The sequence below is a fragment of the Lonchura striata genome, chromosome 3 (assembly GCF_046129695.1).
Source record: "Lonchura striata isolate bLonStr1 chromosome 3, bLonStr1.mat, whole genome shotgun sequence".
NCBI classification, from domain to species: Eukaryota; Metazoa; Chordata; class Aves; order Passeriformes; family Estrildidae; genus Lonchura; species Lonchura striata.
The window spans coordinates 17600261-17623911 of NC_134605.1; the positions used below are offsets into that span (position 1 = coordinate 17600261).

The 23651-nt window shown below is 45.8% G+C and overlaps 1 protein-coding gene and 1 long non-coding RNA gene across 6 annotated transcripts; one reads left to right on the plus strand and one right to left on the minus strand.

Moving 5' to 3' along the window:
- Window positions 1-906: 906 nt before the first annotated feature.
- On the minus strand, window positions 907-21798 carry LOC110473963 (uncharacterized). 5 transcript variants are annotated; one of them, XR_004147982.2, is made up of 4 exons: window positions 21639-21652; window positions 20576-20784; window positions 6114-6239; window positions 907-2064 (listed from the first exon to the last, which is right to left on the minus strand). It is a non-coding gene; the product is annotated as an uncharacterized LOC110473963 (long non-coding RNA). The 5 variants fall into 5 exon arrangements; XR_004147983.2 differs by lacking the exons at window positions 20576-20784; window positions 21639-21652 and adding an exon at window positions 21762-21798 and having other exon boundaries at window positions 910-2064; XR_004147981.2 differs by lacking the exon at window positions 20576-20784 and having other exon boundaries at window positions 910-2064; window positions 21639-21749.
- On the plus strand, window positions 21402-22196 carry MIXL1 (Mix paired-like homeobox). Its single transcript, XM_021536983.2, has 2 exons — window positions 21402-21689; window positions 21780-22196. The coding sequence occupies exons 1-2, from the start codon at window positions 21402-21404 to the stop codon at window positions 22194-22196; spliced, it is 705 nt and encodes a 234-aa protein (XP_021392658.2).
- Window positions 22197-23651: the final 1455 nt, after the last annotated feature.

Sequence of the window (23651 nt, forward strand, 5' to 3'; positions counted from 1 at the left end):
ACACAGGAGAGGGAAGAAATGAGCCAGAGAAAGGTAAAAAGAGCACAAGGCAATTACTTCTCCAAGAGCTGTATCTGCAATTAGCTCATTCCCTTGTGACCATGAAACACTGCTTACAATAATACTATTATCGTGTGCTGTGGAAGGGGAGAGTCGCTACCATGCACGACTGCAGAGGTTTATTCCCAGCTCACACAGTCTTGAGGGATTTCGAGAGACTGCATTAGCATGGAGTGCATTTGGTCACATTTCTCAGCCAAACCAAGGTTCAGGCTGCACACCTGGGAAGTGGCACATCCCTGCCTGGTGGTTCATGAAGCCAGTGCTAAAGAAGACAGCTGCACACCTCTGCAGCCTCCTGAAACTCAGAGGGGTGGGAGTCTCACTTGTCCCCCCAAAGCCCGTGCCCTCTTCTTGGGTTATCCCTTGAAGTTTGTCACATTGCCTAGTTTATCTGCCATTCCAAGTGGCTTTGGGTCCATCTCTTGATCTCTCAGGAACGTTGAAGAAATTTCATTGTCACACTTACAAAGTGCTTAGATTCCTTTGGGTAAAAGGGACAAGAAATGCAAAGCTTTAAATTAAATTACTTTATTTCCAGTTAGTATTTCTTGGGAGACAATGCCACTCAAGGCACTGTTTACACATGGGGCAGAATTTGGTTTCGATGATGAGTCACTTAAGCTTCAAAATAAATTTTACAACTAACTGGAAATCCTTTGTAGCCTCTTCACTAATATTCTTGTTTATTGAGGATCAAATGTAACACAGTATGGTTTGTTTTTTCCTGTCAAAGACTGCAGAATGAGGCTGTACCATCCCCTTTTGTTGGCTGGAGCTCTCCAGAGCACACAGGTCTCTGTACTGAATATTTGCTGCTACCTCACAGAGACCAATCTAACAGCAGAAGAGATTATTTTATCTCCTCATACAAGCCTGCACCCTGCCTTACATGTCTGTCACTTCAGCAAGCATTTAATAGTTAATTTATAAGTAATTCCTATTGACATTTTAGCTTTCAGAGTTTTGGTCTGACACATTTTTTGCCTGGCTTGAGTATGCACTTCATAAATATTTTCTTCTGGCATCAATTCTACACTTTAATCCATAGTTTCTGCTTTAAGAAACTGAATTCTTTATCCTTAAAATGCATCCTCAGAGTAAGAGAAGCTGAAGTTCTGACTGATCCCTACAGATTTTTTGTTTCACCCAAATGGAGGAAACAGGACTTTCTGTGCTGTTAAAACCAGAGAAGTTTCTGCTTCATGGAAGGAAACTGGCCTGAAACCAGGCAGCCCTTAGTTTGTCAGTGTGTTTGGAGACCGAGCTAAGTCCAAGATGCCGATGAGCTGATTCTGGAATAATTGCAGAAAATCGATTTATCTCCTGACAGGCTGTATCCCATATTTAACGCTCGGTGTGCTTATCAAATGTGAGGCCATTCCTCTCTCTTCGTGCCAGCTTTCCTCTGGCATGCAAGGGGCACGTGAGCTGCCACCAGCAGAGCACTTCCTCCTCGAAGGGCACCATAAACTCTTGGAGAGATCCCAGCTGCAGACTCAGAGCAAGATGTCTTTGACAGTGCTGTGTCTGACTGAAGCTCCTTCAGGTATAGGAAGGGGCATAGCTGTGAGATGGTATTTTAGGAAAAAATAGGACTTTAAATCCTGGGATGAGTCAGGAAGTCCTGGTCTGGGATCGCATAATAACAAATGATGAAACATTTTTCTAGAAGAAAATTTTGAATTTGCAGTGATGGTTTTTTGACCTGACTGTTCCCTGGCATGCAACCAGTATGACTTGCAACACCTTCAGTGAATTGCTCATCCGTCCTGTAAATGGAGACATATTTCCCACATGATTATGACAAAGAGTTCCCAATAACTTATGTGTTGGAGGAAACCCTTAGCTTAATTCACAGATAAGATGAAAATGCTAAGTTCAGCCAGTAAAATGTTCATTCATTTCTTGGAACAGCAGTTTTTGCGTGGGAAAAGAAACGCAGAAGAAATACAAGTCCCAGAGAGGGAGTCTGGTCCTGTAAATACAGTAAGGAATGTAGACCTAGAAAATTTATAGAGAATAAATCAATTATTTAATTCAAGCTGCTGAACATTTGACAGTTACTACTCACTGAAATTATACAGTAAAGAATCAAAACATTCATAGGGCACTGGCCTCATGTAAACAAACAGCTCTTCCACTCTTCCTGGTACCAGGGCACCAGCCCTTTCTCCCAGACAGCCCTTGATGAAACCCATGTGCTTCCTGTGGCTTTGGCTGTCCTTTGGAGGAGTCCCACTCCTGTGGTGGTGGTGTTGAACAGAGGAAGAGCTCCACTTTGAGAGATGTGGCCTAATGTGGTGTTTGCTGCAGCAAGGGCTGCTAAATATTTGATTATCTCAAAGGAGCATCTCTGAGCAGCTGGGTCTGGCACTATTCTATGGGCTCAGAAATGCAAATCTCTCACTCGGGAAATATTTTTATCAGTTTCTTAGGAGTGACTACATTCAATAAACTGTGTGTGACCATCATTTCCAGCCCTAGTGCAATGGTAGCAGCCCAGGGATTCCATAGCTGGAAAGGAGTGGAGTGCCTGGTAGGAAAGGCTGGGAGGGTGACCAGGTTAATAGATGAATTAAAATCCTCAAAGTTTGGAAATTAAATTAATTTTGTGAGTATTAACAGGATTGACCTTTATCCATAACATGACAGTCCTATTCCTCTTCTTATTATCTTTGTTTTCTATTCATGGGAGTTGTACTGGCTGAATAGAACCAGGATCAGAAGGAAGAAAGTGTTCAAGCTCTTTTGGTTTAATTAAAGGTTTTCTCTTTGTCTGCCTGCCTTTCCTTACAGGACAGACATGAACTGTTTGCTTAGGAGCTGATCTGACATTCTCTGCTACAGTGTAGTGGACCCCTAACTCTGCTAGAAACATGAAGAAAACCAAATTTTATTTGTGCTTATGTCTGATACAATCCAGACTAAAAGCATGTTTTTGTTTTCCCCTTATAGTTCTCTTGATCACAGTCATTTCATAGAAATTGACTTTGGATGTTGGAAAACATCTTTTTCCAGGACTTAGAATGAATCATAGAGTCATCATTATCATCTGCCCTTGTTGCCCATTTTGGTGACCACTCAACCTCATTTACCACCAGACTGCTCTTTTTTTGTCTGCTTGTTGCTTTTCCTAAAGTTTAGGAGCTCATGGTGACCCTAACATATGTGTGACAGACAGCAGATGTTCTTAGTAACTCTTTAGATGATCAGGACACGTTCTACTCAGGGATCACACTTCAATGCCTTGCATTTTTGTAGTAATTTATGGTGACATTCACATCAATTTCTCTAACTTACTGTATGAGGTGCAGAATAAGTTAATTGGATATAGGATCTTGGCAATTGCTTTTTAGCCATGTCAGCAAATTCTGCTGAAATCAGGTTTATTGGCAGAGTGTTCGAGCAACTCCTGAGGAAATATACAGGTGCTGAGGTCCATCTTCACTAAATATTCCCATTCTGAGAGACCACAAACACCCCACAGCATGGAGACAGCTATCCCAGCTCCAGGTGACCATCAAAGAGCAGCTCAGCCTCATAACTGAAGCGATACCGGTTCCATTATCTCACGCTGATATGATTGCATCTGCTGCGGTGTAGCTGTGTAAACAGGCACGCCCTTCACAGGCACAGGGCCTGGGAGAAGCAGCACAGCACTTTATCTACAAGTCTTTGCCAAATGAGATACAGCCAGGAATTGGAGCACTTCCTGAATTTAACCAACTCCTCTAATAAAGTGATTTTACAGAAGAGAGAACAGGGAAATTGATGCAATTAGCAACTGCACTTTTGGCTATGTGCCCAGAAAAAAATGTGAACCAACATCCAGATGAATATTTATATTCATGTAAATTCAGAGCACCTATGGATACTCTTTTGAAACACCTCCAGAAAGTGAGTTGTACCTCTGTGGCAGGGTCTGACCTCAACTAGCAAGTGTCCCCAAAGAGGACAGAGGTGGCACACAGCTGACCCTGAGCTCTGATGCTCCAGACACATCCTCTTCTGTGCTGTGTTACATACCAGCGTCTCACCTCCTGTGTCCTTTTCTTCTTTGGCTTTATTTTCAAATGAACTGTATCTACCTTTGAAACTCCAAACTATCCAGAGGCATGGGAAATGATAAGCAGAGAGGAGATTTCTGTGCAAAACTGCTGTTCCTCCTGCCTCTCTCCTGGTGAGAGCAAGCCTGTGTGAGCAACACGTGGCGCTATCCACGTCACTCCTTCCATTCAGCAAACAGAAGGATAACACACCTTTCAAAAGCATGCAGTAAGCCTGTCCCTCTGATTATCAGATGCACTCTTTAATGGAGACCATGTGGCTGGTTCTCAGCTGCTCAGCTGTAGCTCACTTTTTTTTGCTGTTGGCTGGGGTTATTTCTCCTGCATTGAGTTAAATTAAGAATGAGGTTTCATGAAGATGTCTGTAGCTCTGGGCTGCTCCCAGGGCACCACACACTCCCATCAATGTCCTGGTTGTCAGCTAAGCTAGTTGGACCTCTCAGCAAGCCTCTTCACCTTTTAAAGCAGCTGGCTTAGTTCTCTGCTGGCTCAGAGGGCAGGCCTGCTTCACCAAGGGGTCGCTAAACCACTGGCAGCAGCAAGAGCATGCTGCCAGGAGCAGGGCAGCGAGGATGGGAGCAGGTTGTCCCTTCGGGCACAGCAGTTACAGCCATGAGCTAATGCCAAATAGCAGTGGTTGCACTCCACCACTGCTCCCAGCTGTATTTCCTGCCCTTTCCCTTGCACTGGATCTAGCAATGGAGTGGCTTCAGGGTGAATTGATCCAGATGGCCGATATGGCTGAAAACTCCTCATTTTTATGGCATGGTTGGTCTGCCCGTTGTCAGCCAGATGAACAGATTCTCCCTGTGGCTGCACAGCCACTAAATGCAACATAAGGAAAGCAGTGCAAATGGGAAACAGACAGAAACCAGCTTGTACATAGCCCAGCTGCAATACCAAACTGCTGGCTAAAGAGCAGCCACGCCTATCCAGCCATCCTGCTGTTCTGCCAGAGTCAGATCACTCGATAGTTTGCTTCCTACCTGTGCTCTTCTGCTCTAATGAACATCTTTTCAGTACAGGAAGTTTATTTTTATCTCCCTTGTTCAGTATGAGTAGTACTGCACTTCAGCAGGAAATTTCAACCTCCTCTGATTTGTGGACTGCTAGTGGAGAGGCTGGCAGGACTAAATCTATTGACTTCATTCCTTTGTGGCTTTTGTGGACCTGGAAGTTACTCACAGTGGCAACAACTATAGAGTGAAATGTACTGCACAGCAGAACTGCTGAGAATCACATAGGACTCACCAGACTGATAATAGTCTTTTGACATATTTTTCTCCTCTCATTTCTTTTTATTTCTTATTGAGGATAATAAAATCAGAGCAGATTATGGAGAGTAAGGCTAGTGAACAAAAATGGAAACTTTGAGCTAAAACCTTTTCAGTTCAGTTTTCTAATGGACAGCACAGAACAAACTATTGAGCCAGGACTTCTCATTCTCTCTGTCTGCGAGTAGGCTGTATTTTTGGGAGATAAGCAGTAACATCCTTTCTCAGTAGTGCAAGATCCTTTGTTGCAAGCCAGAGTCACAAAGCTAAGTTTGTGGAGGGGCTGCACTGGTTAACTGTGCCCTCTCTTGGCTTACAGATTGTCCTTTTGGAAAAGCTGTGGCTCCTCTCTCCATCATTGCAGAAGGCTGTATTTTGGTACATGGGGGTTTCAGTGGCAATACTGGCTTGCAGTGAAGTGCAGCCTCCTTCCTTTTATATCTCTTCTGCCTCTCTCCCTCCTGGCTTTATTCCCAGATCTGATTCACAGCCCAGCCCTGTAAACCAAGTCAGTACAATTGTCAGGGTGAAAGGCTGCAAGAAGAGGAGTGGGAATCAGAGAGATGGTAAAAGAAACAGCCGGCAGGATCTGCTTAAGCTGCCAAGCCCTTACTTTTCACCAACCCAGACTTCAACACTGTCATGTTTAGTACATCCATAGTCTGGCCCAGCCCCTTCAGCTAAAATAGTCTGTAGTTTATTTACACACCTTCTGGTCCCTATCTTGCTGATGACTGAGAGGAATTGCTGCCGAAGACATCATACGTTTTTCTCTTAGGCACAGAGATATGTGAATAATTTTCCTTTCACATCCTTTGCTGCAAGATAATGAAACCTTTGAATGAAGAGAGAAACAACATATTAACATATAATTTAAAGTAATCATGAAGTTATCCGCTGGGGACCTCATAGTGTACCTTGTTAAGTGGGGTCTGGGATGGCTGGCATGTGTGGGAAAAACAGGGCAATAGTTCTCAAAGGAAAAGCTTAACCAAGGTCAGTACGTTCCACCAGCTAGATTCCTGAACAACATTCCTAGGAGAGAATGAATGCCTGATTTAGTGGTGATGCACTCCTACATACCAGTCCTAAAGCAGCAGAGGTTAACAGCACTTAGAATGTCAGCACTGGCCCCCGAGATAAAGCACTGTCATGACAAAAGGAGCAATTCTATGGAGTCCTTCTGCCTGCAGAATCTATATAAGCTGGGCTGCACTCAAGGAGCCTTAGCAGTGCAATTATGTGAGTTAAGGACTGGGTCTTTTGCTGATAAAAGCCCTCACTTAGGTGTAGCTACACACATAGGCACGAGCAGTTTGTCTTTAACCTCATTGAGATACAGAAAAAAACTGTATCTCTAGTATAGACAAGCCTTTAGGATCAAAATACCTGAATGTCTCATGATGTTGATTATTACAGGCCTCCACGGAGTGCCCATCACTATAATTCTAAAGTAGCCTTTAAACAACAACAAAACAATGGTATTTTCCAGCTAAAGAACAGGCTCTAATATTTGGAACATTAGCTGGCATTTCTTCCTAGATCAAAGACTGGGGAAGGAAATTCCTTGCCGGATGGAGTCCCAGGCATCCCTGGTAGTGTGTCCATAGCCTGTTAGCCATGACAGACAGCTGGATCTTGCTAATCCTCTCTATCCAAAAAGAGGGCAGTAGCAATCTTTGAGGGTTGTGCCTTATCACCGTGGTGTGAAAATGCCTCTTGCAGGTCAGTGGCTGCTTGTTCCAACCCCTCTCCCTACATTTTGGGTGCAAAATATCTCACTGCTGATTACTTTACAATAGTCCAGTCCCCTGGCTTAAGTGGTCATGTCAGGAGGGGGCTGATCCTGATTAGGACTCCCAAATCCCACAGAAATAAGTAAGAGTATCCAATATGATCTGGTTTGGTGATAATAATGCTTACTTAGAGGCAAGTAACCTAATGCACAACAAAATATCTAACAATTTCATCTTTCTAACTGTCGTCTAAGAGACAGGAGAAAAATCCTTCAGATGGGCTGGAAAGTCATGAAGATCCAAAGAGAAAAATTTTTATAACCACATGTGAAAGAAACAAGATGTTACCTTTGGGGTCACATTCATTGCAAAGGGGTCCAAATTTTATTTTTATTTTCTTAATTTTATTTTTTGAAAGAACTTGTTTTCCTCAACATGTAAAATATATTAGAGGGAAAAACATGTGTTTTGAAAGGAAGTATTTTTTTTTATTCCCCAGTGATACAGCACAAGATGTTCCCTTCTAATATGTTGCAGGAGTTGGTTTGATGATTCTTCCTGACACCTCAAAGATCCAAGACTACAAAGTAGTGAAAGGATTAAATCAATCAATTGGTCACCGTGGAAGATCATAGCCAGGGAGTCAGAACACCGTGAGCCTGAGGTTTCCATGGCTATTGTAAGAGACAGACAGCTTCATCTTGGCACCTATCTAGCATTGCAGGACTGATTTTTCTCTTCTTTAATCAAATGGGCTCATGGCCAACAATTTACCTCACTTCTAGAAGTGTGGAAGCCACTTGGTTGTCACAATTCCTCAGACAAAGGTAGAGAAAAACTTTGCAGAAAGTTTCAGCTGTCCCTATTTAGAATGGAGGCTGCTCAATATCTAAAGAACTGAGCTCTTATTTGTCAAGGGATATAGTAAAATCTTAAAAAAAATCTGTAGACTGTTAGAGACACTGGCAAGGAGATTATTGAATGTTCAAGGATTTCCAGTATCCTGTTTCCCAGGTGCTGTTAAAGAAAACACAACCTTTAATTCCACAGCTAGTCGTCTCCCCCTGTGATATCATTATGTGTACTCGGCTGGACACGAAAAATGTGCCAGCTCTTACCTGACACCATATTGCTACACACTGTAGCATGTAAATTAGTCTCTGTGTTGACACAAGTCACCTTTCTTCAACGTCACTTTATTTAAACAAGCACACGCTGTGTGTTTGCATGTGTATCTGTGGGTAGAAGGAACCACCTCCCAAGCCAGGTCCTTTTCCTGCTCATACCCTGAACAGCCAGGAGCCCTGGCAAGGTGGGGGAGCCCGAGGGGGTTTCCAAAGAGCCTTCAGGGAGTCAGGGAAGGATAGGCACCAAGGCTGCTCCCTGGCTCCCTCCCAAGCTTTCTGTCTGCCTGGAGACTGCTTGCTTTCATTTCTGGGTGCCTCTGATTTCCTCATAGATCAAACACCCCTGCTTGGGAGCTGGGTGCAGCCAGTGCTCAGAGACATGCCAAGCCCATCCCATGGTGTGCATGTTTCCATCCCAGCGGCTTTGGCTGATGCCAGACTGTTGCTCATGTTGCCTGTCCTGTCACCTCTGGTAACAGCCGTGTCTGGCAGCGACCATTTCCTCGCAGACTGGTGAGCTCACGGCTGCGCCAAACCCGTGTCACAGGAGTTGGCACGTCCCTTGGAACAGGCTGCTCCCCACCCACACTACAGAGGCCTATCTGCACTACAAACCAAACCACCCTGCCTGCAACATTGCAGCCACTTTGCACTGTTTAGTCCTGACAAAGATGCAGAAAGGAGCTGGAGGCTCTGCCAGGCAGGAGGGTGCTGTCCCTCAGCCTGGCCGGTGCCTCCTACAAGCCCTGCCAAGCCACGGGTCAGTCCAGCAGGACTTCAAGCAATCACTACAGCAAACTGGGCACTCATGAGGTTTTCTTCTGAAACTTTCCTTCTTTTTTATGTAGGTGTTGCTTCCTGGATTCATATTGTTTGCGCTGTCTCAGCTGGTTTCAGAAATCGAATTGGATGTGCCACTGGTAATACCAGCTCACCAGATGGCAGGCCAGCAGCTATGGGGAAGGGAGAAAGCACAGCCAGGCTCACCTTTTTGCTCTGCCACTCACCAACTTCCACATCATTGTGGGCAGGTTGCTCAACCTTCCCATTTTCTAGTGAAGAAGACATATGCCTGGAAGATTTTTTAAAGTTCTCAGTAGAAGCAAGTCCACAGAGTGAAATGTTCTGATAACTCCTGAATGTTTATCGCTCAGATTTTGGGGAAGAAAAAAAAAAAAAAAAGCTTTACTACAACATCCACCATTTCAGGGCTGTCCTTAACAGAAACCCAGCCATAACCACTTCTCCAGTATTGTGAGGGTGTGCAGTGCTAGTACAATTCCACAGTCATTCACTTCTGTCTGTTCACTCTAGATTAATAAATCCAGTTTCCTTCAACAGTTTCCTTTCCTGCTTCTATGGGAAATTTTGGCCTGGTCAGTGGTTTTTTAAATACATATGGCCAAATCCAGTTAAGGATGAAAATGGATTTTATATGTTGGGTAATATTAATGGACTTACCCCAGGCAAGAGCTCAGTTTGTAATTGTGTGTGAAGAACACCCTTGTTTTAGAGCTGCCCAAAGGAAGGTTTGCTGCTCTGTTCTCACTGTGTAGGGATCATTGATAGCACATAGTGAATGTGAGGTAAAAGTCAGTCAATTTTGTAAATCCAGGTAAAATTACCTTTCTGTTAACAAACTGTGCAAAATTACTCAATTTATCTAACCTTGAATTCCTCCTGGTTTCTGGGGAGATTATGTCCCAAATTCCTTGAACTATTTAATGATTGCTATTGTATTTTATTTTGGTTGTGTGAACATGAAGTAGGGCGGACTTGTAATACACCAGGGACTGTGTAGAGCAGCAGCTGTTACACTTTCAAAGAGCATTACTGAGCTTTTTATAGTTGGCTGCAGTTGACATCACAGCTAAATAGAGTCTTGTTCTAAAATATATTCCACCCAGCCTATGCAACCTGAAATCTAGGCATTGCTGGGAGGAGAGAGGGTCACAGGAAGCAATGCAATACCAGCACAGAAGTAAAAGCCTGGGGATGTGTTTGCTTGTTTTTCCTGTGTCCATTAGAAATGCCCTTGAATATTTTTTTTTCCAGGAGAGTGAAACCTCTCCTCTCAGGATCAGCAATCAAATCTGGCCCAGGTCAGCAGAGACCAACAGCTGTAATAGCTCACTGTAGGTAGTTCTCTTAGTGCCTCACAGATGACTGTCCAAACCAAAAGAGGCCAAATGCTTTTTTACACTGTTATCACTGGTGCCACCAGGATGCTGCTGGAACCTGGGTAAAAGCTACTGTGCAGTAAAAATCATAGGAGAGGAGCGTCACACATGCAGCCCCCTTTCTGGACTGGGCCAGCAGCTTCCAGAGCTTTTGGGAGAGAGCTCTGCACTGTATTCACTTTAAGAAAATAACAAAGCTGAGTTAGTTGAAGCAAAGCTGAAGTGTATCCAGGACTCAAGTCTAGCCCCAAAATGTCTAAATCCACACTGTCCTTTTGTGTGTTTGAGTATCTCTACTACTCTATAGCTGGACATACTCCTTGTGAATGGCCTGTGTTTCCTGGGGTACTTTCACAGCTTTACATGCACTGCACCTCCTCTCTGAGTCTGTGACTGAGGACTTTTTCATTTTCAGGTATGGTTTCCTCTGGGATCCTAAATAACCTCATGGGGAAATATCAATATCTTACTCTTTGCCTGACTTCTGTTTCATCTTACAGGAACCCATTGTCCTGGCAAGAAGTCCCTCTAAAGGGCCAAGCCAGGGATCTCTAGCCTACTTTCACCAGCAAAGACTGCAAAATGTGAGGAGACAGTGCATCACCAATCTGTTAGCCTTCCCTGGGTGCTGGTTAGATGGCCTGCCAGAAGCATCACAGGTGAGACTTACTGGCACAAGCCCTTTCACAACTTGACACTGTTTACTGTTTGTGGAGTGTGATGGCACAATTCCTCCTGAAAACTGCACAGACACAAGCCTCCTCTCTGCTGCAAAATGCATTATCCTTGGAGCCAAATGAATCAGCACATACGCAGCACAGCAGCCAGGACTGACCAGCACTGCCTTCCCCTTCCAAAATGTCAAACAAATTTCTTCTTCAGCATATGACACCAGCAACCACACGAATCTCCCAGCCTCAGGGTTGTTGCTGTCCTCTTTATGTTATTCTACCCTTCCTATTCATATAAATGTTCAATGATCAACTCCCAAGTGGCTCAGACTCCACCCAGAGAAAAAAAAAATTGCCATTATCTAAACTATGCCTATTCTGCAAATGCTCCAAAGAGCACTTCATCACCCCTTTTTTCACAATTCATGATTTTTACATGCCTACATGGAGAAAACCAGCAACCTGGACCCACAGATCTGGAGAGGATTTCACAGAAGTGGCTCTCCTTTTGTTGTGAAAAAAGTGAGTAAGTCTTTATTTTTGTGTGATGTGGTTGGGTTTCTCCAGCTGCTGAAAACATGGGCCAGAGTTTGAGAAGTGACCCTGGGAAATGTGGACAGGGAAAGAATTCATTCAGACCTGGAATGAATGACCTGGTCTTTTGCAGAACTTTGTGCCTACACATTTTACATAGTCCTAAGTAAAATTCCCACCTGAAAACAGCTTTTGCACTTTGGTTAGACAAAGGAATCTGGTGACACTGCACTGGTTCAAGATTAAATAAAGGCCTGGAGAGCAGGAAGCAGGCACCAATCCACCTCTGGAACAGGCATCTTCTAGGAACAGTCCTGTGTGTCTCTGCCAGTGTGCCATGCACCTTCTCTTCAGCAATGGGGTCACAGGCAAGTTACAGTGGCATTTGATGGGTGCGTTTGGACAGCCCAAACTTGGTCATACACTGTTAATAGCAACTTGCTGCTGTGGAAATGTGAAATGCAAAGATTCGTTTGGAATAAAGGAGGTCAGGTCGAGTAGATGAGAAAAGAGTGCAACAAGCAGGGTTTGCTTGGCTGGGCACCTATGTGGCTCTTAGGAATTATCCTGGTCCCTAAAGCAGGAGTCTGCTCCATGCAGCCAGAGGAAGGATCACCATTTGGCTGAAGAATACAAAATCAAGCTCGGTGGGCAGGTAGGATCAGTCCTTGGTCTGTTAGGATTTTTAGTGTCAGCAGATTCCCTGTTTATCCTGGACTGCTTTGTACATACCAGGACTCTTGCTGCAGTAGTTGATAAAAATACAAAACACAGAGGAGAGCTCAACCAAGAGAGAATAATCAAATTAAGCTCCTTCTCACTTCTGCCCTTATCCTTTCAAAATTTGAGAAAAATACCATGTTTTTGAAATGCCAGAAAACCATGAACACTGCTATGCTTGCACCGACCAAGACACACACGATGTAAAACACCCAGGTGATGCTGTGATTGATGTGATATCCTGCCCAGCTTTGCAATTTCTAGCTACTGTTATAAATATTTTGTCTACAGCCATACTTCAGGCTTTGCCAGTGAGTGACAAAAGAGGCCAGCAGTAGTGGAACTGCAAATAGAAACCTACACTGTGATGCTGCAGCACTCTTTGATCACTCAGATGTGCAGCAAACCCTCAGCATTCCTTTAAACCTTCTCTTATCTGAAATACCTTAGGTAAGAGGTATCCCAGCTGCAAAGATGTGATTGTAAAAGAGGAAAAACGTGGTCTTGTAAAGATGTGGGGGACAGCTAAGATGGCAGTAGAGAGCAGCTGAGATCACCCCAGCCTGGAGTCACTCTCCATCTTAGATTGCAGTTGTCACATGTGGAGTAATAAATGCATTTGCTCTTTGCCATGTGTCCAGCAGCACAGGGAATCTTCCAGGGGCAAGGAAGAGAAGCTGTCAAGGAGAAAAGTCTTAAATCTCCCAAGTAATGTGTAAAACAAGTTTGGTCATATACAAAAGAGAGGGGTAAGAATCAAGGGGACTAAAAGATAATGGAGAAAGAGATAAAAATACCAATAAAAAGAAAGAGAAGACCTTTAGTCAACAAAGAAGAGGATCAGAATAAGGAGGTGAAAAGTGTGCAGCCTTGGCAAACAGAGCCAAAGTCAAATAGAAAAATAACCCTGCCAGAAATAAAAGCAGAGGAGTTGAGCTTGAATGAAAGGGGATGAAAAACAGCTGTTGTAAAATGGGAGTGAGACAATGAGCAGGGCAGCCCAGGGGGGCAGCAGTGCAGGCCGGAGGCAGGACTTGCCTCAGAGAGTGCCTTTGCCAGAGGAGTGAGCCAACACACAGGATGCTGTTGGACAACTTATCTGGGATGGCTGAGGCAGGGGGACGGGACAGTAGGGAAGGAGGATGGAGATAATGATCTGTGCAAATGCCTGGAGCTCCTGTGTGAGTCAGGCACCAGAAAACTGTGCTGTGGGCTTACCAAAGTCAGGATAACCCACGGAAGTAATGCCTACCGAGTGTGTTGCGTGGCACTTCTCTTTAATTTGATTTTAAACAGCAAAGAAATATGAGTCAGTTCATGCACAGAAGAAAATGACTTAATCAAATGGCATAGTAACCACTGCACTCCCCAGCTATGATCATGTGGTACTGCTAATTTAATGATCACTTGCAAAACCCCAGCTCAGGTGAAACTTCCCACGTTCTATCCACATGTTAAACCTGAAAATCTTCCAAACTTTACAGAGGCTTGAAAACCTTTGAAATTCAAGAGCCCAGAAAAGAATGCAAGAGCAAAATCAAAATGGTTTTGTTGTAAATGTTATGATACGTAAGACTAAAAGTCCCTCATCTCTAAAACTGATCAGAAAAGAGGGTGGGAAACATTTAGAATGAATGATTAGACTGAAGCCAGAGCACTGACCTTGGCACATGCCTGAGAAGCAGCAGGGAAGCAGAGGGAAGTCAGATGAAGGATTCTCCAGTCAGAGAGGGAAAACTTGGTAGATTTTAATAGCACAAGGGCAGAGAAAGATCATGGGTTTGTGTTCATATTGTAATAGGCATCCAACCATACCAGGACAGTTCTGGTTCTGTGTATTGTCTTCTGGTTTTGAACCAACAGAGCAAAACTTGCTTCACATTTGGATCCTTTACTCAATAACCACAAGACACAAGCTGTAACAAACAAACAAACAAACCAACAAACATTTACATTAAAATCCATTAATTTCAGCAATTAATGCTCTCAGATAGCAAACAAACAATGCAAGAAAGAAACAGAGACTCTTGTGACTCATTTGTTAAGTTGGAATAGAAAGAAAAGCTAACCACGTGCAGGGGATGATGATAAGGGTTTAAGAGCCTGCCAAGAAAAGGTAGAAAACAATGCCTTAACACTGCTTGCTAAGACTAAGGAGCCTGCAAGGGAAAAGTTTTTCATGCTGTTATCCAGTGCTGCTAGAGGAGAATGTAGCCTCTTTGCTATCCATCACCCTGCCTTCCCCTGCCCACTCTACTCTGTGTATATATTCTGGTTGCACCCTGGCAGGCTGCCTCTCCTATGTAGGTGCTGAATGAAAAGAAGGAAAACATGGTCCTGTCTTTTTCATTAGCTCTTCCTTTCTTATCTTCTTCCTTCTTTCTTTTGTTGTTCATCTGCAAATATATTCCTTTGCTTTCACAGTAAATTAATTAAACATTCTTGGGAGTTCAGATAACACCGTTATTTTGTATACACAACCACCTGCACCAACAGATCTAAGCAAATCTTCATTAAGGAAAGTATCTCTAAGAGCTGGGTATGACCTTGTTCAGAGCATGTGTAAGCAAAGCAATATAGTAAATTCTATTAAAATAGAAGGTTGAGGTCCTCTCACAATATAAATAAAAAATTAGAAGGGGTACAGAGAAAAAATGCAACAAGGATTTGTTTAAGCCTAGGGTTTGCTGCCATAGCAAACTTGGTGGGATTGTCCTCTCACTGCAGAAGCACCAGTGAGGGTCAAGTACCCTGCCATTCTTGGGGTATCTCAAAACCCAAAGCTGAGTTGAGGTTAAAGTATATTTAAATTCAACACTAAACATCCCCTGCTCTTTCAACAAATCCCTCCTATCTCCAGGTAGCTCCCTCCTTATTGCCCTTTCCCACCCCCACCATCTGCTCTTATCTCCCTCCCACTCACAAACCCTGGATCTTCCTCTCCCTCTGATGGTAGGGAGACAGCTCCCAGCCATCAGACATTCTCTGCTCTTGCCCTGTTGCTGTGTCTGGGTCCTCTCTGAACCTGGGCATCTTGCCCCAAATCTGTTGCTGTTGGGATTTAGCAAATACAGCCCCTTGATCTTTTCATATGCATTTGCTGGGTTTTTACGCCTCCCCGCCTCCACCACCGCTTCCTTCAAGGCTCTCTGTGTGTCTGAAACTCTTATCAACTCCTCGGAGCAGAATACACGAATGGCACCACCAGGTCTTGAAGTCACGTCTCACACCTCTCAGGAAATGGCTCACCCCACCAAGTCACATCCCCCTCCTAAGCACAGGGCTAAAGTCACAAGATACTATGAGTTTCTCATGGCCAAAACCAAGGGGACACAACAGCTGAATTTTCAAAGGAAAATAGACTGCATATATAGAGGTAGTCAGGTCTGAGCCAAGCAAGGCAGGCATATTTCAGAGAGAACATAACCTCCTGTCACACTGCATTTGTTTTAACCCTCTGTCTGTGCACAGAGCCGCTGGGCAAGCCTGGTGATGTGAAATAATCTGTGCTGGTGATTGGTATCACCAGGCTCTGACACTGTTCTGGCTCACCAATGCCATGGTCTCCATCACACCAGGGATGTGCCCAATGTACTTTTTGTACTAGTACAAAAGTGAAAGGAGTTCAGCCCAGCCCCTTGGTCACAGGTCACACTCAGGACACTGTGACAGCACCATCTCCCTTTCACTCCCCAGTGCTCAGGCACCTGGACATCCTCTAGGACAGCCTGAAGCATGGCCAACTCCCATTTCTGACCTTGCAGTAAGACACTGGCTGTATCCCCCTCACTGTGTCCCAGCTGGAGGTGAACACCGTGGGCTGAGCAGCAAGGCAAGCCCCCTCTTTCCTGCAGAGGACTCTGGCAAGGAGGAGCTCTCAGAGACACAGCTGAATATCCTGAATGGACAGGCAGCTTGGGCCACCCTGCTCAAGCTCTTCCTTGTTAAAACTGTGAGGACTAGAAAAATGACAACTCTAAATGAAAAACATGACATAATTTTAAGATCTCTACATGAAAGCCTAAATGGGCCTCAATATACAGATCTTATGTCTATACATTGGGAAGACCTGATAAACCTCTAAAAGCATTTGGAGGTTGTAAAGAGCTTTGTCACAATGACTAGAAGCAATCAAAGGAAAATTAAGTACTCATATAAAGATTTCCTCCTAGGCAGAATGAAAAAACCTCAAAACCTATGCCTAGCATGCATTAACAATTTTTGCTATCAGGGCCCTGTTAGAGAAGCTGGAAATTATATGGTATTTTCCTGCCAGCAGCAACTCTGGAGCAAATGTAGTTATATATGCAACCATAAAAATGTGTCTGGACAACAATTAATTTAATTATCCAGGGATTGCTTCTTCAGGGACAAGGTAACCAGGGATATTTTAAACTTAACTCTTAACAGCAAAAATGTGGTTTTATTTTTTCTTAAACTTTCTCTAAATTAATGAAATCAGGTTTGTGTGAGCACTGTCTCTTTTTTGGTCAGTCTCCTAATACATGGAGAGGGACTTTTTGCAAGGGCATGTCATGACAGGACAAGGGTAAATGGCTTCAAACTGAGAGTAGGTTTAGATTGTATATTAGGAAGAAATTCTTCACTGTGAGGGTAGTGAGGCCCTGGCACAGGTTGCCCTGAGAAGTTGTGGCTGCCCCATCCTGGAAGTGCTCAAGGCCAGGTTGGATGAGGCTCTGAACAAACTGGTCTGGTAGAAGGTGTCCTGCCCATGGCTGTGTGATTGAAACTAGATGATCTTTAAGGTCCTTTCCAACACAAACCTTTATATGATTCTGTGATAGGATTTGAACTTTTTGGCCAATTTAAATTAAAACTGATGTAGAAATTGAGATCTTCAAGATACCAAATCTTTGCAAATTTACTCAGGTTGACGAGAGACTGCTAAATCTCCACTTCTAAAAACCTCAATCTCGGGTTTAGTGACCAGAGAATTCACGCAGAAGACAGCTACCAAAAAGAAAAAAACAGAACAATAAACCCTGCTGGAATGACAAGACTGTGCACAGACTGTGTCCCTGTAGAGTCCTAGAAGGAACAGGGTGATGTGACACCTGACAAGCCAGAGGAGTTTGAACACAGCCAAGGCTGCACAGCTGGTTACAAATCACTGCATGGCAAAACCCCATTGCCTCCAGGACTGAGCAGCAGAACTGCTCACATGTTAGTTATTTAAAGGGGTGTGTTTGTCTTGTCAGCAAAGCCATGACTGCATGTCTCACTGCTGCCTACTCTTGCCACATATTCTGGGATGCTTCCCAAGCACCAGTTGCTCAAGTCACATAAAGCAGGATCTCAAACTGCACATTTAAAAGATGACTTTGTAGCCCTGAGAGCCTGAGAAAACCTCCCCAGCTTGACATTCAAGAGGCTGAAGAACCAGCTAGCTGGAAAACTCACCACAGGGCCTATCTCCCCCTGCTTCTCCACAGCCTTGGTGTTTCACAGCCTGTCTTACCCTTGCTGGATGCTCAGAGCTGGCAGCAGTGATGTGAGAGCACATTCTCCAGCTGAAGCTTAAAACTTTTTTATTGCAGGTACAGGCACATTTTTTACTGTGAGTCCTCTTGGCACGGATGCCTCAGTGCTGAGGCACTCCCAACACAGACAAAAGCACAACAGGTTTCTCTCCTGACAAATAGAGTGAAGATCAATGTAAACAGCTTCTGAAGCAGCTTGTAATTTTTCATAACACAACACAGTCTGCTTTTCCCTTAGAGATAGCTCTCTCAGTTTTTACCATCTTAATTTCAAAAAGCAAGCCACTTCTGGACTTCTGTCATGGCTTCTCCTTCTCAAGGGAAGACATAAAATCTCCCTTTTTGCCTTGGTGGGACAAAAATAAAAGCAAGTCTGCAAAACAGGAAGGAACAAAACTAAATGTCTTCTAAATGCTTCCAGCCCTTACCTGGGTATGACTCCATGCAGATGTAGGCACCTACAAGGCATCAGAAACTTCTTTGTCAGAACACAAGGGGCACAGCAGGATGGAAAACTACTTGTCAGGGAAAGGAAACTACACTGAATCCAGACACAGCACTTTTTCTTTGCTGCAGGAGTCACACTGCACTACCCCACAGGCACAGCTTTTAGGACGTCAGTGGGATAATACTCTGTGGGAGCTGTGGAGAAGTATGCCAGCATTGGGAGGGGAGAGAACTGCCAGAGGGAAGCAAGTAGCTGTCTTTCATGTCATCCTGCTTACCTGGGAGGAGGCAGAAGCCTCCTATTCTGATGTCCACCTAACAGCACACTCCTTCACAATCAGTACTGTCCCCCTTGCTTTTATTCAACCTTAGATCTATTTCAAACCAAGCCAATACAGAAAGGTGGCCACAAGGATCCCATGGACAAAATTAGTGTGTGATGCTCTGAGCAATAGGAAAGAGAAAATATATTTCCTAGGCTCTGGTCCCACTCCAGAATTGCTTTGCTTTTGCAAAAGCACATACCACTGGTAAGCAGAAAAGAACGCATCACCAGATTAATGAACATGCTGGTAATAGCCAGCCAGCCCAGACAGGGAAATTGAGGTAGACTAGAAGTAAACAGAAGTCAGCGCCTGCAGACAGGCAGCACAGCCTGACCTGCTCAGAGCACTCATCCACTCACAGGTATGTCAGAAAATATGATTGTCTGCAGCCAGGTAATGAAGAGTCTGAATGGGAACCCCCCAGCCTGGGGCCTGTGTGTGCAATCCTGGGCTGCACCAAGGGTTTTGCCCACAATTCACTCACACAGGGCTTCCTATTCCACACGGCAAAGCCACCAATCACACTGCATCCATGGACAATATGGAATACACAAAACGTAGTGTGTGGAAGTTATTTTACTTTCATTGTAACCATGTAGAATTTTTAAAAGTCTGTAATTGTTACATCTGTGTCTCCCAATGAAAGTTTTCAAGCCTCACTGGGAAGCCTCATTGTTCTTTTCCTCACCAAGGGAAGCGTGTCAGCTGCTGTCACAAGACAGCTGTTGGAACACCTCTGGAACCATAAAGGGCAAGGAAACTGAGGAGGCTTTTGGTCTGAAGGATGTCACAGCAGTCAGAGATCAAAGAGTCAGCCCATTTCCAGATTTATGAGTTGGGAACAGGTCTATTAACTCCCAGTACTCACTCTTTTCCTGAGTATCTGTTCAATATACATTGACAGTTGTCTTAATGGGAAGTCTGACACTGAAAACCACCAAGCTCCTGGGCAGTGTCTTTCAGTTTTGTTCTCTGCTAGCTCAGAATCAGATCCAGGTGGGGAAGTCCTAGAAGCACCTCAGATGGGATCCCCTCATTCTGCTCCATCTGGCATTGTCCTCTTGCTTGTACAGCTGTCCTGGGGGTATTGGTAACTCATAGGTAGGAATCCCATATCTGGATTGAAAAAACCCAACCAACAAACCCCAGCTGTTGTTACTATACAGTTGATTTAACTTGGGTTAATTCCCCGAGCACACTGTGTGGCCTGACACATGCTCAGCTAAAGGGAAGGCATCAGGACAGGGATGAACAGTGGGGGGCCTGTGGGTGCCAGCAGCTCTTTAAGCCTGGCCTGCTGCTGAAAGAAAATCACATGTATGTGCGTGAAAAAACACATTTCCTCAAAAACCTGCTTTCTCTGGCAGCCTTAATCAACCTTAACCAAATCCTAGAAACTATATTCTTAAAATGGTATAATTCCAAGCAGGATTAAATCCTTCAGAAAAGAAACCTCTGCTATGTTCTCTGGAGTATTATTTGATGTAAAATACAATAAATCATTCATCATGTAAACATAATCTGGAATAATTTTCTTTTGCTGCCACCTGTGGCATCTTTTAAATCTGCAAGCAGTCTGCAGAGTGATTCAACCCTCCATGAGTTTTTCACTAAAAACCTTAAATAATGCTGTCTGTGCTTTGTGGATCACCACTCAGCTTTCTCACCACTGTGCCCAACTGAGAACATTGTACAAGTCTCATGTGCCTGACTGCTCTCTGCAGGCTACAGCCCAGACAGCAGATTTTGGGAACAACCTTGAAACTTCAGTCACAAAAGCATCTGGACTGCTGCACATGTAAAAGCACAAAGATACAAATGTTTTACGAACAAAACTTATAAAACCAGCTTTTAACAATTTTAACATTATTTTCTGTACAAAGTAATTTTTCTTAGGAGACAGTTATAAAAAGTAATATAAGGACAAACCATTTTAAGTGCCTTGGTGTTGATGAGGTGTGCAGGCAGCATTTCAGCACGAGACCTCTCCATCTGGGAATCAGTTATGGCAGAAGCACACAGGATGTGCCAGTGTAATGTGTAAAGGCATTAGCAAGTGGTGGAAAAGGTGATGACACCAATGTCTGCCTCTGCCTTGTATGAGCTGCTGTGGCTCTCCAGGTGCATTTAACTTGCATCTTAAACAGAAAGAGATGTTTTTGCAGCAGCAGGAAGCTGTACACCACTCACACAGCTGGCAGCGAAGCACTGCAAGTGGAACAGTCGCGGCCAGGGGAAGAGATAACTTCTGTTTGCTTCATGTCTCGCACCAAGCACGATCCACTACTTGCCAAAGCAGTCATCAGCTCGAGGGCATCTACCTCCACACCAATAGCTGGAGAGAGTGAACTCCATAACCCTTCCAGCCCAGACGTTGTATCAGAAATAACCCAGCCGCTGCTCTGGTCCTCTCCAGGGTGCCAAACTCCCAACACCCGGTAGTTTTGCATGCGGATGCAAAGCCCGCTCCCTTCTCCCTCTTGCTGTCTATTTTTCGGGCGGGGAGTCGAGGGCTGCCAGCCATCACCCACCCCGTCAGGCACGCATAGGGCATCACTGGCTCCCCTGGGCTGAGCAAGGCAGGGGCCGCCCCAGCCGGGCACCCCCCGGCAGCCTGGGGCGCGGGGCCCGGCGGGGTGCCCGGAGCTCACCTTCCCCGCGGGGCCGTGCCGCCCCTCGCACCCCCGCCCCTGCCGAGCCCCCTCCCCGGCTATAAAGCGCGGCGGGCCGTCCGGGCCCGCTCCTCGCCGCTGCCATGGCCGCGCTGCGCTTCGGAGAGCCCCCGGCGGAGCCGCCCGCCTTCCCCGCGGGCAGGTGGGCGGGAGGCGGCGGGCCCGGCCCGGCCTCGCCCGCCCTCAGGGCGCTTCCCCCGGCGGAGCCGTCCGAGGGGGCGCCGGCGGCCTCGCAGCGTCGGAAGCGGACCAGCTTCACGGCGGCGCAGCTGGAGACGCTGGAGCTGGTTTTCCAGGACACCATGTACCCCGACATCTACCTGCGGGAGAAACTGGCCGACGCCACGCAGATCCCCGAGTCCCGCATCCAGGTGAGGGGCGCCGGCTGTGCCGCGCCCGCCGCGCTCACCGCCCCGCCGCGCTCACCGCCCCGCCGCGCTCACCGCCGCCTCTCTCCGCAGGTCTGGTTCCAGAACCGCCGCGCCAAGTCCCGCCGCCAGCGCGGCCCGCCCCGCCCCGGCCCCGCCGCGCCGCCGCCGGGCTGCCTGCGGCCGCCCCGCCTCGCCGCCCTGCGCGCCCCGGAGCGGCCCCGCGGCGCCCTGTCCGGGGTGGCCCGCACGGAGGACGGCTCGGTACCCTACGCGTGGCCGCCGGCCGCCAGCTTCCCGCCCGGCCCCGCCTTCGAGGGCTTCCCGCCCGGCCAGCCCGGCGGGGCAGAGCCCGGCCCGTTCGTGGGGAGCGCGGCCGGCCCCTTCCCGCCGGCCCGCGCCTTCTGCGGGCAGTACTCGCCCGTGTCGGACGCCGAGGACACCAGCGGCTACTCGGAGTCGGGCTCGGAGTGGGACGAGAACGCGCTCGGCGCCTTCCGCGCCCTCTGAGCGCCGCCGCGGCGGGACGCGCCCGGGCGGGGAGCAGTCACACACCGCGCTACCTCACCACTGCTGCTCTGCCACTGTTGCACTTTATCCGGTAGTAACTGATTCTACCTATTTATTTAAGAAAGATACGGGTCGGCTCCATCAGCTGAGGGCATCTTTTTACACTGTATTTAAAGTTTTCTTGTATCATGTTTAGTATATCTATTTAACCTTCTTTAGCCAAAAAGCTAACCCATATCCACTGTGTTCTGGGGGTGGGGGCTGGTCTTAAAAAAGTGATGGTCTGTTGGGGTTTTTTGACCAAGGAAAATAAAGTACAGCTTTACATTTTTCATCTGCTTGTGTGTGTACCTGGTGCAGGGGCAAGGTTTCTTACCTTGGCGGGGTAGAGAAGTGTAGATATCCCAGCTGCAGTTTCTCCTCCCAGGTCCTGGAGAGCTACGGCTGCAGTTCAGATATCAGTAAGAGACCTAAGGGGCCCAAAGGACAGGTTACAAAAACTGCCTTAAACTTTCTCTGTCAGTATTTGTCTTAAATCTAAACTAAACAAACACCCCCATCCGTAAATGAATATGGAAATGTCTGGCCTAATTAATACAAACCCCGAAATCTCAAGTGCTCAGACAAAAGCCTCCAGTCTGCCATCTAAGCCAAGGTTAATGTTAAACTAAGAGAAATGGGAGTATTTTGTGGACATTATAAGGGTGCTTTAGCTGTAGGCAGGGACTGCACAGAAGCTGTTCACATGATGGCTTGTGGGCTGAATGGCTCTGCATTGAGAATGGCAAAATCAGTTAACAGAACTCTCTCCTCCAAGTCAATTTATTGAGGAAGGATACATTACTCTGTATGTATTTTGAGCATATGGCAAATTCTTCCTGCTTACAAAATAGCACTTCAGAGCCTAGTAGAGCAAATTGCAAGTTATGGAAAAGCAGCTGAATGCCAGCAGCACAGGAAAAATGACCCATGTACTGGTGGCAGAAATACCCTGTATGAGGAATCATACCCCACAGAATAAGGTTACCAATGCACAAAATCCCTCAGTGCCACCCTGTAACACACCTGTGCTTGTGAGATCCAGGATAGCTGAATACTGGTTGGACTGCAAAGCTTGCAAGGTGAACTGGCATGGTAGGGTTGCTGATTAGTAGTCTTCATCAAAAAAAACCCCAGAGCTATCATTGAAAAAAACACGAACCAAAAACCAACCAACCTACCTCAGACACCATCTGTCCCAAGTGGACTTGGGTGCTATGCTGGGGACCAGGAAAACCCCAGAAGAGAAGCACTTGCAGGAAAAGATAGAAAATGTGTCCATGGTTTCTTGGGGGCTCAGGGTAAATTGAAGTTTATTGATTATAATAAATCAAAGTAAATTGTTCTGCTCCTGCAGACTTCAGGTATAGTAGTTGCAGTGAACTCTTGAGACTCCTGCTATGCTTGGGGTACACT